Genomic DNA, 16,632 nt, shown 5'->3' with positions numbered 1-16,632 from the left:
CTCTAGGGAATTCTACTAGGGCGTGTGGGACCTACTGGTACCCTTTGAACGCATCTTTGGCCCTCCGTCTATATACCCCCCAAAACATCAAATCTATTGTTGAATAATTTTTATGCCTTTACCTCGACTGGAACGAGGCAATCCTATCTATAATCCTTTTTCGATATTCTACGGTAGGGAAAAACACATCCAGAGCCATCTCCATCAACCTTGTTGTGTCATGGACCGCATTGTGGGGCTTCCTCTCTCTGCCAAAGCAAACATGAATGGCTACAAGCGACGAACAATCGGAAGGTTGTAGGCCACATTCTTTCCTGTAATCAATGATAACATGTCAATTGGAATCTTGAAGGCCAGCTCACTAAGGGCAGTGGGTAGCTTTGATGTAGATTCGAGGATGTCACTCCTTCCGACAATTTCAGATGGTATATGACGCTATAACATTGACCATTGTGTTGGTTTTCAGTGTATTCTCGTCTCCCACAAGCTTGGCAACTCAATGTTGAGTGTAGAGGCCTGGGCGAGACAAAGATGTGGTGGCAGAGCTAGCTCATGTGTAGCCAGCCCTATTTCGAGAAAGGGCAATTAAGGCTCAAGTACGATGCAAATTCCGAAAATGAGTGAGATAGATAATGTGCTCACCAACCTTCACCAGTCTATAGAAGACACACTACTCTTTGTGGTGTTTTTGTAGCCTTCACGTTATCAGGATAGTACTAGCAGCTGAGCGAACACATATGAAGTCAAGGATCCCAATCGAGAGAGCAGTGAAAAGAAAAATAATTGATTGCATGAATGCAATCAATCGGGAAGTATGAATGGGTGGCATTTGAAAATACATCATTTTGAAAAATTATAAGGCACGTATGGATAGGTGTAGTTCACGTGTTTCGGAGGAGGAAAGGTAGCCGCAACATTGAGATAGTCGCAGAAGCAGTGGAGGTCGCCGTACAGTGTAACGAACACTAGCTCTACTATAGAGTGGCTACGTAGCTATAGAGAAATTCGAAAGGGGAGAAGAGCAATTTCACATTCTAAAAACTGGATCAATTTTTGCCTTTCTGACTCCTCAACCCCGAGTCTGCAACCCATTTTCATTTCATGGACGGGGAGCACGACCTCGCTTCAGGCTGTCATATTGATCGAAATCACTAATTAAGGAGTACACGTTGCAAAGAACACTCCACTTTTCCACGTCGTGACAAGTGGCGTGCAGCGCGCCACTTGTCGCAACTTGAGAGTTTTTCCTTTTTTCGTAGATCCGTTTATTCAAAATGTTTTTATCTCTTAAACCGTGCGTCCAAATCTCGAACTGTTTTCACCATTGGATTCCCTGCGTCGAGATCTTCAAAACTATATACCATGTTGATAGGTTTTGACAAACTTTTTTTCACAAAAAACCGGGGGAAAAAACCGAACCGGGAGCAGGGTATTTTTTCCCTTTCCGAAAGAGGCACACCCGTGCCTCTCGCGAAATCACAACCGTGCCTCTCGTGGAAGCAAAATCGTGACTCTCATGGAAAGAAAAAAAAATAGAAAACGCGTTTTTTTCCGTTTCCGAGAGGCACGGCCGTGACTCTCGCGAAAGCACAATCGTGCCTCTCGCGAAAGCAAAATCGTGACTCTCGCGAAAGAAAAAAAAACAGAAAACGTGTAGTTTTTCTCTTTGCGAGAGGCACGGTCGTGACTCTCGCGAAAGCACAACCGTGCCTCTCGCGAAAGCAAAACCGTGACTCTCGCGTAAGAAAAAAAATAGAAAACGTGTATTTTTTTCTCTTTCCGAGAGGCACGGCCGTGACTCTCGCGAAAGCACAACCGTGCCTCTCGCGGAAGCAAAACCGTGACTCCCGCGAAAGAACAAAAAATAGAAAACACATTTTTTTCCGTTTCCGAAAGGCACGGCCGTGACTCTCGCTAAAGCACAACCATGCCTCTCGCGGAAGAAAAACCGTGACTTTCGTGAAAGGAAAAAAACACGTTTTTTCGCGCAAAGTTTTTTTTTCAAATTTTTTTTATTGAAAAGCTAGGAAGACCGGGGAAAAACCAAAACGTCAAAAAAATTCGAAAAAAAAACTGTTTAAAAAGCCGAAAACACATGCGGAATAATAAAAAAACAAAATCCGGAAGGAGCATCCAAAGCGCGACACGTGGCGAATGACTGAGAGCGCGTCAAGTGGTGCTAATCGTTGAGAGAGGAAACCCGGATGCTGTAGGAGAGCGCGAGAGCTATATCGCGCCAACGAGGCAGATATAGCTTTCTCCTTTAGCAATGCCGCAAGTGGGCCGGGCCGTCGAACAGGGTCCACTCGCTCGGTTGTGGCTGTACGCATGCTCGCCACGGGTTGTATGTACAGTCGCTCTTTTGCCGTAAGTCGATTTTCTTCATCTTGCCTATTGTTCCTCATTCGCTTCTACAACTCCAGCTTCTGAGGCTAACTCCACCGTGCGACTCTATCCTGTCCGGTCGCCTCCGTTTGGGATAAAACGGACAAACGAGGCGGCCCAGCGCGTGACAACATGGACCTATCTTATCCGTTTTGTGTCCGTGCCGACCCATTTCGAGCGCAAACTTGCGGCAGGTTTGGGTCGCGGCGGACACCAAACGAGCGCGCAACTCGTCCGCATCGGGGCCGCGTGGCAGGCGGCCACCTACCTCCCACCCGCCCACATCAATGCGCACCTCTATGAACTTTCCCTAGGAATTATTAAATATAATAATGGGCTAAAGTTCAGTAATTCCAACAGTTATATAGATATGTTTGTAAGGACCTATGATACTTAATATATAGGCTTTTCGTCAAGAAAATCTACTATGTGAGAGCGATACTTTTCTTCTTTTGCACATGGAGAAATACATGCAATCATCAGAGAGATACTTTCTTTTTACTTGGAGGGATAAAAACAGAATTAAGGAAATTAAAAAGAAATGCACCTTACATTATGAATTTTATCGAAAAAATACATGTTATATAAAGGAACGGAGGGAGTATGATACATGTTATCTTGAGAAAAGTTTTAATTTAGTCAAGTCGATCCTTTTCTTGATCTCGATTTGTGATCCGAGAGAGCTGACTTTCATCGTTAAGATTCTGATTCATGAAGGGGATATTTTATATGCTCAGTGGAGATGCGGCGAGCAATCCCAGATCTAGTTAAGAGATTGTTTTATCTTAGTAAATATTATAGAAAGACTTGAGAGAAGTTTTAATTTAGTCAAGTCGATACCTACTTTTCTTGATCCCGATTTATGATTGAGAGAGCTGACTTCCATAGTTAAGATTCTGATTTATGAAGGGAATATGCCTAGTGAAGATGCAGTGAGCAATTTCAGATCTAGTTATAGATTGTTTTTCCTTAATAAATATTATACAAAGGCTTGAGAGAAGTTTTAATTTAGTCATCATCCAGATATGGGATCCGAGAGAGCTGACTTTCATAGTTAAGATTCCGATTTATGAAGGGGAGCGGCCACAGCGGCGTGTCGATTACTGGTCGTTCGGTGATCCACAGATCTCGATGCAATGTTTTATTATGTTTGAGGTATTTTGTACTTCTGATAAACTTTTGATGTGAATCTGCTTTGCAAAAAAAACATCCGATTAGTGATCCGAGAGAGCCGACTTTCATAGTTAAGATTGTTTTTTAACACTCATAGTTAACGTTGTTGAAATCTGAAGAATTATTAATGGACTGTACGAACAGCTTGCTATATACTCCATCCCATCTTGTTCTATGTAGTTTGCCAAGCCTTAATTAGGTACGTACAACTCTGGCTCAGTAAGCCAATAAATCGAGCTATTAGCAGTAAGCACACGCATATTGGAGTGGTAATGGCCAGCTTCGTCAACAAGGGCCATGATCTGAATATCCGAGTCATGAGCCGGCGCCTCGTTTCGGCCTCCGACTCTTCAGTCAATGAGCACGTCCTTGGCGTGTCCAACATTGACCTTCTCCATGGGGCGTTCCCGGTGTCACTGGTGTGCATATACCCGAGACCTCCAGCCGGCGGCTTCCACGCCGTCGTTGCCGCCTTCGAGTCCGGGTTGCCGTTCTTGCTCGACCACATTTTCCCCATGCTGGGCGCATCGTGGCTAATCCCCACACAGGCCTCCCGGAGATCCTTTGCAACAACCAAGTTGCGGAGCTCATCGTCGGCGTGGCCGACGTCGCTCTGGCGGACCTGGACTTTAGCAGCATGGACTTGTCCGTAAGTAAGATCCCGCTGCCCTACGGCGGCGACGTCCCGCTGTCGGTGCAGCTGGTGTCGTTCGCGTGCGACGGCTTCTCTGTGGCGTGGGGCCACAACCACCTGCTCGGTGACGGCCACGCGATGCTCGGGCTCGTCGGCGGGTTGTCGGAGCTCGCGCGGACGGGCAGGCTCGCCCCGGGAGCCCGGCCGGTCCACGACCGCTCGCTGTTTCGCCCGAGCTCCACGCCATGGAGACCAAGGAGGAGCTCCTCGCTCGCCGCGTTCAAGCCGTTGACCCCCGATCGCATGGTCAACGTCCTGACGAGCGAGGCGAGCTCCGTCCACCGCTTGTACTACCTCGAGGCACAGGCCATCTCCCGGCTTCGAGATATGGCGAGCCAAGACGGAGACGGCCGCCGCGCTACGCGGGTCCAGGCGGTGTCGGCGTACATCTGGAAGACCCTAGCCGCCGTGGTTGGGGCGGCCGACACGCGCTGCCGCATGGGCTGGTGGGTGGACGGGCGGCGTCGACTCACGGCGCCAGAGCACCGCGCCCTCGCGACGACCAGCTATGTGGGCAACGCGTCCATCTTCGTACTGGGAGAGGACGGCGTGGAGGAGATCCAGCGGAAGCCTCTGCCGGAGGTGGCGTCCATGGTGCGCGAACTGATCGATGCGCCGGGGTACGGCGACCGCTTCCAGGAGGTGGTTGACTGGGTGGAGCAGCACAAGTCCGGCGCCACCTACATGGACGCGTCCAACATCGGGCTGGGCTGCCCGACGGTGGCTGTGACGGCCATGACCTCGTTCCCCATGGACACGGACTTGGGCTTCGGCCACGCCGCGATGGCGATGACGACAACGCGCGGCAGGGGGCTATGCTCAGGGTTCGTACAGATGGCGGCTACGCCTCGAGGCGACGGGGCCTGGATCGTCAGTGCAAGCGTGTGGCCGAAGCTCGCCGCCACGCTGGAGTCCGACGAGCTGCGCATTTTTACGCCGGTCACAGCCGAGCACCTTGGTCTCAGGCTCAACGAATCAATTGTTAAGGACAACGGCAGCCCGCGTAGCCGGTTCTAATGGGCGAGAGGGCGGCGAGGGCAGAGGGTGGTTTCTGTTGTTGGTGCTCAGAAGATGTCTGGGTTCTCAATCAAGCTGGTGGCGATCTGTTGTGACATCATAAGAGAATCAGAAGTGCATTGCTCAGCCAAGCCAGCATCTCGCGTTGTTACTATTATTCGGCTGCCTTTGTTGTTTCTACTAGGAAAAGCAATATCTTGGATCCACTTGCATGCATCTATGGTCCACAAGTCATCAAGAAGAACAAAGAACCTCATATCCACTAACTCCTTTGTGAGATACTCAGAAAGGTTTTCTATTCGCACTTCCTTCCCTTCAAGATCTTCCAAGCATTTCCTCAGCGAGCTGGTACCCAAAAGTTGCCTAATCATGTCCTTGAGCATATCTATCTTGGAAAAGGACTGTGAGACGGTGACCCATGCACAACAAGAAAATTTATTCACGATGTCTTCCTTACTTTCATAAGCCTTCCTTGCAAAAGTAGTCTTGCCTAAACCGCCCATGCCAACAACACATATCACCTTGCAAAGACCATCTATGGAGTTGACATCCACCATCTCAATCAACTCTTGTTTAGCCTTAGCAAAGCCCACAAGCTCTGCCTCATCAATGTTGCTAGCTGAGTAGCTGCAAATATCTTCCGTGTAGGAATTCACCTCATCAACGCTGCTGGAGGCATCAGCGGTGATCAAGTTATAGCGTGTGTTCCTATTGCTGACTTCTTCAACTCTTGCTTTGAGATCACGGATTTGGCTGGCAATCCGATGGCGGTCTTTCAGCTTAAGCAACCATTGAGACCTGCTCTTGCTTCCCACATGCACCATAAACTCATCAAGGCAATCCTCGATGCCATATGCTAGATATCTTACTTGCTCTGCCCACACCTTCAGTAGCAAGTCTTTGTTCTTCGTTTTGTCAGCAGCCACTAGGAATGCCTACATCGTCTTGAACTTGTCTTTTATGAACCTGCCAAACAAATTAAGTTCATCAGAACAACTCTTGGTACCATGCTGGAATTCTGCAGTGTGGTGGAACACATGCAACAAAGCAGAGCACATATAGGTTGGATGCCATATTTCTTGTGTATTACGTACATTAGTAAACGAATGGCAAGACCTAGAGTCTAAAGCACACATCAGAACCAAGAACCCCAACAAAGGATGCACAAAGATTCGGCTGTTTTTCTGGATCCACAAAAGAATTTCTTGGCTGATTTTTAATTTATACTATATTTTGTTGCCTCACAAATCACAAACAGAGCAATAATTTTGCCATTTCCTATTTTCATGAGGAAAGAAACATGCAACAGATCAGAACACATTACATGCAGATCTACACAAAGATTCGATTATTTTTCTGCTCCCATGAACTATTTCTTGGGTGATTTTCCAATTTCTTTTCTGTTGCCTCGCAAACCACAACTTATGTGTGCTGATGGGATGCATGATTTGTTATTCCCAGCAACGAGAATGGCTGAGCAATTTCTACTAGAATAGTAGCTTATCATACATACAAAGTGAGAAACGACTTTGGGGTTCGTTTCGCCGAACGTCTACAAGTTCATGGTTTAAAATGGACTTTTTCTTTATAAATTAAGGGAAACGTTTGCCTACGGCAGTCTGGCCCAAGCTTCGGCCAGACTCTTCGCTCGCTCCCAACACCCCTCGGACACTCACCAACCCTAGGGAGCCACGCGTCTTTGCGGGCCCACGCATATCGCTCCTCCTTATCCTATCTTCTTCTTCCTCCCGCGAACTCTCTCTCTCTCTCCCGATGCGTGCAGCCATGGCCGCGCTCCGCCTCTCTATCTCTGATCCTCATCGCCATGGCCGCGCTCCGCCCCTCTCTCTGATCCTCGTCGCCATGGCCGTGCTCCGCCCCTCTCTCTGATCCTCGTCGCCATGGCCGCGCTCCGCCTCTCTCTCTCATCCTCGTTGCCATGGCCGCGCACTCTCCTCTCATTCTCCCCATGCTCGCCCCATGGCCTCCTCCTTCTCCACCCGCCCCCATGGGCCCGACTAGTAAGCTTTTCTTTTCCAACAGTCCACAAATGTCGCATCCAAGGCTCACATTTTTTGCTGGAACACTCGTAAACTGCGTGTTGCATCCATGGCCATGGCTGTGAGCAATTGTTCAGGGAGGAGGCCATGTTTTCTTTTCTGTTAATGAAACTGCACCCCCCACGGGTCGCGTGTTGCCACTGGCATTATGTTTTGCTGCAACCAGCAACACCATTTGCTGGAACCATCTATAGATTTTGCTGGAAGACGAGGTCGACGGCCGACGTTTTGCTGGAACCAGTGAATACGGATGCTACAACCAGCGACGAATAAAGCTACTACCGATCACTCTGTTTGCTGCAATCATTCATGGTAGCTGCGACCCTTCGACTACGGCAAAGTCGTTTTGGTTGCAACCATCATCGTTTTTTGCTACCAACAAAGATGTTTTTTGCTACATCCATTTACGACCTAGCCGTGAGTCAGTGACCCGCCGAGGGGGAGACGATGTTTTGCTGCAAGCAAGTGGATTATTGCTACTACCTTTGATTTTTTTGCGACATCCGTTCTTCACAATGGCGAGATGCCCGACGGTGGTTTACTGTGAATCCCGGGGACGGGATACAGCGCGGGCCAGGCGCAGATGTTTCAAGAGGTCACCGGCGAGCTACAACCGGCTCACGGCGAGCTGCAACTCTCGACCGGCAATGTGCGTCGGCAACCACGCAATGCTACTACAACCATAGAGCTGGGCGACCTGTAGCCTGACTCATTTTTTTGGCTGGAACAGGTGACCATGAGGAGAGCGCGGCGAGCGCGCGGCGACCGCGACGGCGAGCACAAGGAGCATAGGGTGCGGAGGGGTGGCGCGGACGAGATTCAGATCGTGTGGGGATTTCTGACCATGCGGGAGGAAGGAGAAGATAGAGATCGTGCGGCCCTCCCCGCTCAAATCGGATGGCTGGTAGCACACCGGCCGAAATTTCAGCCGAGGCACCGGCGCCTATCGCTCGCCTTAAATTAAAGCGGACACTATATTTTTTTTACATTACTCATATATTTGGATTTTTTTATATAAAGAAGTAAAACTAGCCTAGTCTACTCATCGCCGTCCGTTGTCCGTGTTCCACGTCATGCTCTTCGCCGGGCGTGGGCACGTCCGTATCCCACCTCCTACTTTTCCTTCGTCTGGCCATCAACATCGTCGGTGGAGGTGAGGTCGATGATCAAGCAAGACGAGTCAGCCTCGTCGTCGTTGTGGCCCGGCGCATACAACGTGCAACTGCCGATGTTGGCAGTGTTCCTGTCTGTCATACCTGTGTTGCCTCCGCGTCTGCCTTCATCGTGGTTTCCTCAAACAGGCGGTTGCGTGCTGCCTCGTTGACGACTACCGCTCGCGGTGGAGGCGCATGAGCCATGCATGGATTCGCACCGCGCCAGCTGCTCATCCTCGATGCCCCGATTCTCCGCGACCATGGTCATTACTTGCTCGCCAGCAATCTGGCTCTCCGCAAGCTGGTGCTACTCAAGGAGCTGCATGTTGTACCCTTATTCCTCCCACAACATCCGGCACGTGGAGGCCGACGGTACTGCTGCTCCTACTCCTCCCGCAACATCCGGCACGTGCAGTTTTGCAAAGGAGAGAACAATTGTCCGCAACAATCTTTCCTAAGAGTAAAGTAAGGATCATATACCTCCACGCCATTCACCATGCGCAAGAACAAGGGCTTTTTCAATCGGAAGCAACACCAAATAAAATCCATCATGGGATGTTGCTCCAGGTTGAAAGTGGTCCTTTTAGAGCTGCCATGCTTCATCCATCCTAACTCAATGTACAATTCTCATCCCCTTGATCGAAGCCTGAAGTTGAGAACATACTCACTTTCTTCTCCATTCCGTCCTGGATGCTCATCATCATCATGAACCCACCATGTTCATCATCCAAATCCGACAAACTCTTTTTGAATGAATTCATCAAGGTCCTTATTTTGATACTCCTCATCTGACTAATCCATCGTCTTGCCTACAAAAGAATGATGGCGGGGAGGGTTTTGTATCGATGGTGGTTGCGCTGTGCGGTTAGGGCGGCAGCAGAGCTAGGTTGCTGCCGAAGCTTGGGGGGGGGGGGGGGGGGGGGGGGGGGGGGGGGGGGGGGGGGGGGGGGGGGGGGCTGTGCGGACGAGACAGAAGAGAGAAGAGGAAGAGGTCATGTCGGGCTAGGTTGTAGAGGATTTAGGGGGATTTGAGGTGTGTTCGGTGTGTCGGATCCAACGTGGCGGGGGGGGGGGGGGGGGGGGGGGGGGGGGGGGGGGGGGGGGGGGGGGGGGGGGGGCTGTGCGGACGAGACAGAAGAGAGAAGAGGAAGAGGTCATGTCGGGCTAGGTTGTAGAGGATTTAGGGGGATTTGAGGTGTGTTCGGTGTGTCGGATCCAACGTGGCGGGCGCGTCAGAGCCTCCCCATATCCACTCAGACATGGTCTGGGCTTGGAGGGTACCAAACAACCCAAACGTATAGGGCCGGTTTGAGGGAGTCCATTGGGTTGTATTTTTGTGACTGGTCACCAATTGGGTCCGATCGTGGAGATGTATAGGGACAATATGACGCGTGTGGCTGTATATGCTCGTAGAGAACATTTAATGCTACTCACCGGTCGTGTAGTAAAAATGCAGTGGGGCACCGCGTAGAAGATTTCACCACACCTCATTCACTATTCTTCTTCCACTCAACCAGCCGTCACATGCAGAGTGCTGTTGTGCAGCTCTTGCCACGTGACGCAGATTGTCCTCCGACAGTCCGACGCACAGTCCGCCTCAGCAATGGGGTCGAGAATGCATGTGTTTCTAGATTTTCAAATGTTCATCGTGTATTTTTTTTAATGTGTATCCAAAAAATGCTTAACATGTGTTTGGAAAAATATTCAAAGTGAAACCAAAAATTGTTTAATGTATGTTCGAAAAAAATATTGAACATGCATTGAAAAATGTTAGACGTGTATCAACATGAATCTAAAAAATGTCAACATGGGTTTTGAAAAATGGGAATGAAAAGATAAGAAAATGAGTAGGGAAACAAAAAAGCTTGCCATGAGACACCGCGGATCGCACACGAGCGATCCACCACCTCCTCTGTATGCCGCAACATCATGTGTGCTGGAAATTGCTTTCCGCAACAACAACCATGTTGCAAAAAAAAATGAAGACGAGAAAAATGGCAAATATTTTCTGTAACATCATTTCTGTTGCAATTTTTTTCCACAACAATACCCATGTTGCAAAACTAGTGAAGAAAAAAATTTGAACGTCACCTATGTTGCAAAAGGTATCTGCAATATAAGCTTTCACTAGTAGAAAAAGGGTCTTCTGTCCCGGTTGGTAAGGGCCTTTTGTCCCGGTTTTTGAACCGGGACTAAAGGGTCATTACTAATGCCCTAGCCCTTTAGTCCCGGTTCTTACACGAACCGGGACAGATGGGTCTCCACGTGGCCGGTACGCCGAGCCCAGACAGGAGGGCCTTTGGTCCCGGTTGGTGGCACCAACCGGGACCAAAAGGCATCCAGGAGTCAGCATTTCAGGGGCTGGGTTTTTTTTTGAAAGGGTGGGGGGTTGGGGGTTTTGGGGGGTTAATTTAGGTGTTTCATATATTGTGTTAGCTAGCTAATTAACAGAGAGAAGTGTCCTCTCTTATGTCCGTGCTTGGTCGACACTACGTACTATACATAGAGAGGCCCTCAACACGCTAGCTAATAAGAAAATGAAGGAAACCATTAAGTACAGAAGTTCGTCATGCATACCGAGAGAAGTGATCGACCTCTCCTTCTCCGAGAGATTGGTCGAACAACAAGTTTTCGTATTATCTATCCGACGCTACTGGCTACATACATATACAATATGTAAGATCTCTTACAATCCCCTAGCATTTGAAATCAACTTCCACATGGTATTCTCCGGCTTTATTGATGACGTGGTCAAGAAAGAATCGCGCCAATTCCTTTTGAATTGCTTTCATGCGATCTTGTGGTAGGAGTTCATTCCGCTTCTGCCACGTCTAATTTGAAGAGGGGGGTTAATACATATATATGAATGAAACTCAACAGAAATGATGATATAATAAAATGAAATTGTGAATATTATTGCTTACGCACTTCATATTGTCTTTTAGAGTAGCCCCACTTATTTTTCAAAGTCACGTTGTAGATGAACTCGCACACGTAGTATCTACAGTAATCATTCCCTTATTCCTGCCACAAGCACTTTACGAGAAATAGAGGTCAATCAAACTGATAATGAAGCATTATAAATGGCATTGATGAAAGTATAGCTATAGAATCAACGGGAGATGCGCGCAACTAGCTAGCTAGTAGTACTTACTTTCGGGTATGTATATCGCAGCTCCTTCGGCAGTCCCGGAGCTTCTGCGGTGAACTGTTTCCAAACCGTTCAAGACAAAGAAAATAATTATTATTACTTGAGATATCAGGAAATGAACAAAAAGTTGCCGACATGGTGCGATAATGATCGATTGAACTTACTTGTTGAGCATTTTAGTCATGTCCGCATAGGTTTCGGGATCTTTTCGTTTCGAGTCTAAGACGGTTACTAGTCCCCGCTCAAGCTTAATCTCCAGAAGAACATAGTGGAAGCTGCGCACGCATGCATAACTCATCAATTACATTACTATAACCTCGCTCGAGTAATAAGGGAAACCGAATATGCACACGACAGTAACACTCACTCGAAGTTGTAAGGAAAGTGTATTAAATCTTTGTTTTGATTTTTGAGCAACGATTGTAGCAAGTTGGCCTCGGCCTCTTCGGCGTTCTTTTTAACCTGAAATTCATCTATGAGATTTGTGTTAATGAACCCAATATCATACATTTCTGCTTGTCTGCACTCGACGATTTTCAATCTGCATAATATAGTGAGGATAATTATAAATGCATGCAATGAAAGAGCTGAGCTATATATAGAGACTTAATGACAGAAGTAGTACTTACAGACAGTAGCAAGTGACCGTTAATTTATCGAGGGCCTTTTGATTGAAGAACTGGAAGAACTCCTCAAATAGAACATGCTACAGATCAGTTCCAACGAGGTCGTGCTCCTCTTTAATTCTCAGATACAAAGTATTCGTCCCCCCAGACTCTCTGCAGGTTTTCATGTACCAATTATGGAATCTTCGCATCATCATTGTTAGAGATTTTTCATCTTTGACGAGAGGCTTCCTGTACTCGTATCTGTGTTCGTCCACCTCCAAGAAATCATAATGTACATCGTTGGGCAGGTAATATCCAAGATTGCTATAACCGGGCACCATCCCCGGAGCATTAGCGACGATGTCGCTAGACACATTGAGCGGGGGGCATGATTGCTTTGCTTGTTCGCCGAGCTGGGCAATTTTTTTCCCAGCTGCTCATTCTTTTAACCTTTGATCACTGACAGTACTTCCGCGACCGCTCCGCTCCGAGATATGCCTTTTCAGTAACGCGCTCATAGTTGGTTTTCGGCGGAGACTTTGGTGGTTTCCTCAGGGCATCGATAGTGGGCTTTGCTTTCACCGGATCTACCTTCTGCTCCGGAGGTGGATGTCTCATTGCTTTCAACCCTTCAAAGAAGTCCTTCACTTCGGTCCGCACGATCTTCGTGTTTTCCTCCACGGTCATCTCGTACGGTAACTTCTCTAGAGGCTTGAGAGGTGGACCATATCTGTATTGCCTCCCACCTCTGGCTGTACTGCTAGACGCCGGAGCAGACGGTGCGGCTGCGGCTGTCTTCTTTCGTGCTTGCTTACGAGGCGGAGGAGAAGGACTACGATGCGCCGGAGCAGCCGGGGCGGCGGCGGGTCTCTTCCGCCCTTGCTGGCAAGGGGGAGAAGGAGGAGGCTGCTGGCTGCTCGGGCGCGCCGGCGCAGGCGGAGAAGGAGGCGGAGTGCCGCCACGCGCCGGAGAAGGAGGCTGAGTGCCCTGATCGTCACTCGCTGGAGGAGGAGGCGGTGGAGGAGGCGGAGTGCCTTGACTCGCCGGAGGAGGAGGAGGAGGTAGAGGCGTCCAGTTCGGAAGGTTGATGAGCTCCTTCCGCCATAGGCATGGAGTCTTCAGAGCAGAACCCAGCCGAGTCTCCCCTTCACCGGTAGGGTGGTCAAGCTGGAGGTCCTCAAATCCCTCAGTTATTTCGTCCACCGTCACCCTAGCTTATCCTTCTGGAATCGGACGACAGTGAAAAGTTGCGCCGGGTTCAGGAGGTCGAACAGAGTCGACAGCCGCCTTGACTTTGAAGTTATGCCATTGCGTCATAAGGTGGCAATTTTGAGACTCCGTGATAGCATCCACGGGGTAGCTAGCAGGAGCCGTCAAGACATGCTCCGGCTGAAGCAGCTCGGTGGAAGCCACGCTGCTTCTCCGCTGAGATGGCGGGGTAGCTTTGGGGGAAGCTTCGGCAGTTTGTTTGCTATGATTTGCTTCTCGTTCCTCTATCGCTTGTACCCTTACGTGCAGCGCCTGCAGTTGGGTCTGCTGCACTTTCTTCCTCCTATCCTGGCATTTGTAACCGCCTATGTCCGGAAACCTAGCCTTCCACGGAACGGAGCCTGGGGTGCCTCATGTCTGTCCAGGGTGCTCAGGATTCCCGAGGGCCATTGTGAGCTTGTCGTTCTCTGTGTCTGGAACGAACGTCTCTTCCTGGGCTGCAACGATATAGTGCTGAAGCCTCTTGACTGGTATTTTCATTTGCTCGTCCGTCCAAAGGCACTTCCCTGATACAGGGTCCAAGGTTCCGCCAGCCCCGAAGAACCTAGTCCGGCAACGGTCTGGCAAGTTCATTGTCTCTGGTTCGATCCCTTTATCAAGCAGATCATTCTTAGCCTTGGCCCACTTAGGCCAGGCTTTGAGGTAGCCACCTGACCCCGTGCGATGGTGAAGCTTCTTCGTCGCAGCATTTTGCTTGTTTGTCACCGACATCTTCTTACTCTTCTCCGATGTCTTGTGGGCCACAAATGCGGGCCAGTGATCTTCGATCTTCTCATATTTGCCGATGAATTCTTGTGTCTCTTCTTTGTCGACAAAACTTTTCAGCTCATTCTTCCACCTCCTGAATAGGTCTGCCATCTTCTTGAGAGCATGAGACTTGATTAATTGCTCTTTAACTGGCTTCTTCGGAGCCTCCTCTGGCGGTAGGGTAAAATTTTCCTTCAGCTCAGTCCAAAGATCATCTTTCTGCATATCATTGACATAAGACACCTCAGGGTCTTCTTTAGCCAGCTTTAACCATTGGTGGATGCTGATCGGGATCTTGTCCCTAACAAGAACCCCGCACTGAGCAGCAAATGCTTCCTTTGTCCGGATGGGTTCAATCGGTTGGCCCTCACGCGCGATTGTTGTGATCTCAAACCTTTCATCGGAGCGCAACTTTTTCTTCGGGCCTCGTCTCGTTACCGAAGTTGTGCTCGATCCAGAGGGCTAGAAAAAAGAACAAAGACGAGAGTTAATTAATATGTGTACATACCAAAACAATGAATGCATCAATTAGCTAGTCAGCACAGGCTTAACTAATATATACACCTGGCCGGACTCGGTTCGCACCGTTGGCGGATGGTAACAGGAGACAAGGGACATGATGTTTTTACCCAGGTTCGGGCCCTCTCGATGGAGGTAAAACCCTACTCCTGCTTGATTAATATTGATGATATGGGTATTACAAGAGTTGATCTACCACGAGATCGGAGAGGCTAAACCCTAGAAGCTAGCCTATGGTATGATTGTTGTTGTTGGTCCTATGGACTAAACCCTCCGGTTTATATAGACACTGGAGGGGGCTAGGGTTACACAGAGTCGGTTACAAGGAAGGAGATCTACATATCCGTATGGCCAAGCTTGCCTTCCACGCCAAGGAAAGTCCCATCCGGACACGGGACGAAGTCTTCAATCTTGTGTCTTCAGAGTCCAACAGTCCGGCCAAAGGTTATAGTCCGGCTGTCCGGATAACCCCTAATCCAGGACTCCCTCAGTAGCCCCTGAACCAGGCTTCAATGACGATGCGTCCGGTGCGCAGATTGCCTTCGGCATTGCAAGGCGGGTTCCTCCTCCGAATTCTTCATAGAAGATTTTGAACACGAGGATCGTGTCCAGCTCTACAAAACAAGTTCGACATACCATCGTAGAGAGAATAATATTTTCACAAATCTAATCTGCTGACGTATTCCGTAGCGTGACATCGCACCACAGCCAAGCCCTAATTCGAATCGTTTTTCACACCCCACCTCAGCGCGTTTTGCGAGGCGGTTTCCTTGGTACGTCTTGTCGATTCAGAGATCATGTCCTGTTATCACGGGATTCTCATCAATACGGACGTGGGTAACCCAAGCGCGCCATTTATTATGGCGCTTGGGGGATAAGCGAGTTTTACCAGGCTGGTGGGGACGCACAGTTTTATCCGCCCATATAAAGGGATAAGGATTCACCTCTTTCTACCCACGCCTTATTCCCCCTCGCTCATCCATTCTTTCACGCACTCGAGCTCCAGCGCCCAAGTCCACATTCCCATCCTCAACCTTCTCCAACAATGTCCGGAGCGGGAGGCAAGTGGATGGTCTCCTCCGTCACGGAGGGGTACATCCATAAGCTGAGGGGAGCCGGATACCTGTCCGAAGATATCACACACCGGCTTCCAAATGAGGGGCAGCTCATCCCCACCCCCAGGCCCCATGAGAGGGTAGTGTTTCTTACCCATTTCCTTCGCGGACTGGGATTTCCCCTTCACCCATTCGTCCGGGGGCTCATGTTCTACTACGGCTTGGATTTCCACGATCTGGCCCCGAACTTCATCCTCGACATATCGGCGTTCATCGTCGTGTGTGAGGCCTTCCTCCGCATCAAACCACACTTCGGCTTATAGCTGAAGACCTTCAATGTCAAACCGAAGGTTGTGAGTGGCCAGCAGGCGGAGTGCGGAGGCGCCATGGCGGGCAAAATGCCCAATGTCACATGGCTCGAGGGCTCCTATGTGGAGACCATAAAGGGGTGGAAATCGGGGTGGTTCTACATCACCGAGCCGCGTGACCCCAAATGGGTGGCAGCCCCCGAGTTCCGATCCGGAATCCCCACGCGGCTCACCTCCTGGAAAGAGAAGGGCCTGCCCTGGGGTAGTCCGGGAGAGCTGACCGGACTCCAAACCTGTATCCAAAACATGGTGAACAAGAAGCTCAAGCTTGTCAACGTAGTCCAGGTCATGCTCATCCGCCGGATCCTCCCGTGTCAACAACGGGCGTTCAACTTGTGGGAGTTCGACCCGGCCCAGCACCAAGCTCTGAGCGAGCTCTTCGACACAACACACGAGGATGCTTGGAAGGTGCTATTCAAGGGCGCCGAGGTT

At 49.5% G+C, this 16,632-nt stretch overlaps 2 protein-coding genes across 2 annotated transcripts; one reads left to right on the top strand and one right to left on the bottom strand.

The window, feature by feature from the left end:
• The first annotated feature begins 3,644 nt into the window (after nucleotides 1-3,644).
• Nucleotides 3,645-5,291, top strand: LOC125519998 (coniferyl alcohol acyltransferase-like). The gene has a single exon (XM_048684778.1). The coding sequence runs from the start codon at nucleotides 4,196-4,198 to the stop codon at nucleotides 5,267-5,269; it is 1,074 nt and encodes a 357-aa protein (XP_048540735.1). The 5' UTR covers nucleotides 3,645-4,195; the 3' UTR covers nucleotides 5,270-5,291.
• Nucleotides 5,292-5,316: 25 nt separating this feature from the next.
• On the bottom strand, nucleotides 5,317-6,093 carry LOC125519999 (disease resistance protein RPP13-like). The gene has a single exon (XM_048684779.1). It carries the CDS (start codon nucleotides 6,091-6,093, stop codon nucleotides 5,317-5,319), a length of 777 nt encoding a protein of 258 aa, XP_048540736.1.
• Between the last annotated feature and the right edge of the window lie 10,539 nt (nucleotides 6,094-16,632).

This window comes from Triticum urartu, chromosome 7, assembly GCF_003073215.2.
Source record: "Triticum urartu cultivar G1812 chromosome 7, Tu2.1, whole genome shotgun sequence".
NCBI classification, from domain to species: domain Eukaryota; kingdom Viridiplantae; phylum Streptophyta; class Magnoliopsida; order Poales; family Poaceae; genus Triticum; species Triticum urartu.
This window is presented reverse-complemented; position numbering and strand designations above follow the sequence as displayed.

Excerpts from the sequence above, each read along its gene's own strand:
- LOC125519999 (XM_048684779.1), bottom strand. The coding sequence starts at position 6,093 with ATGGTGCATGTGGGAAGCAAGAGCAGGTCTCAATGGTTGCTTAAGCTG.
- LOC125519998 (XM_048684778.1), top strand. The coding sequence starts at position 4,196 with ATGGACTTGTCCGTAAGTAAGATCCCGCTGCCCTACGGCGGCGACGTC.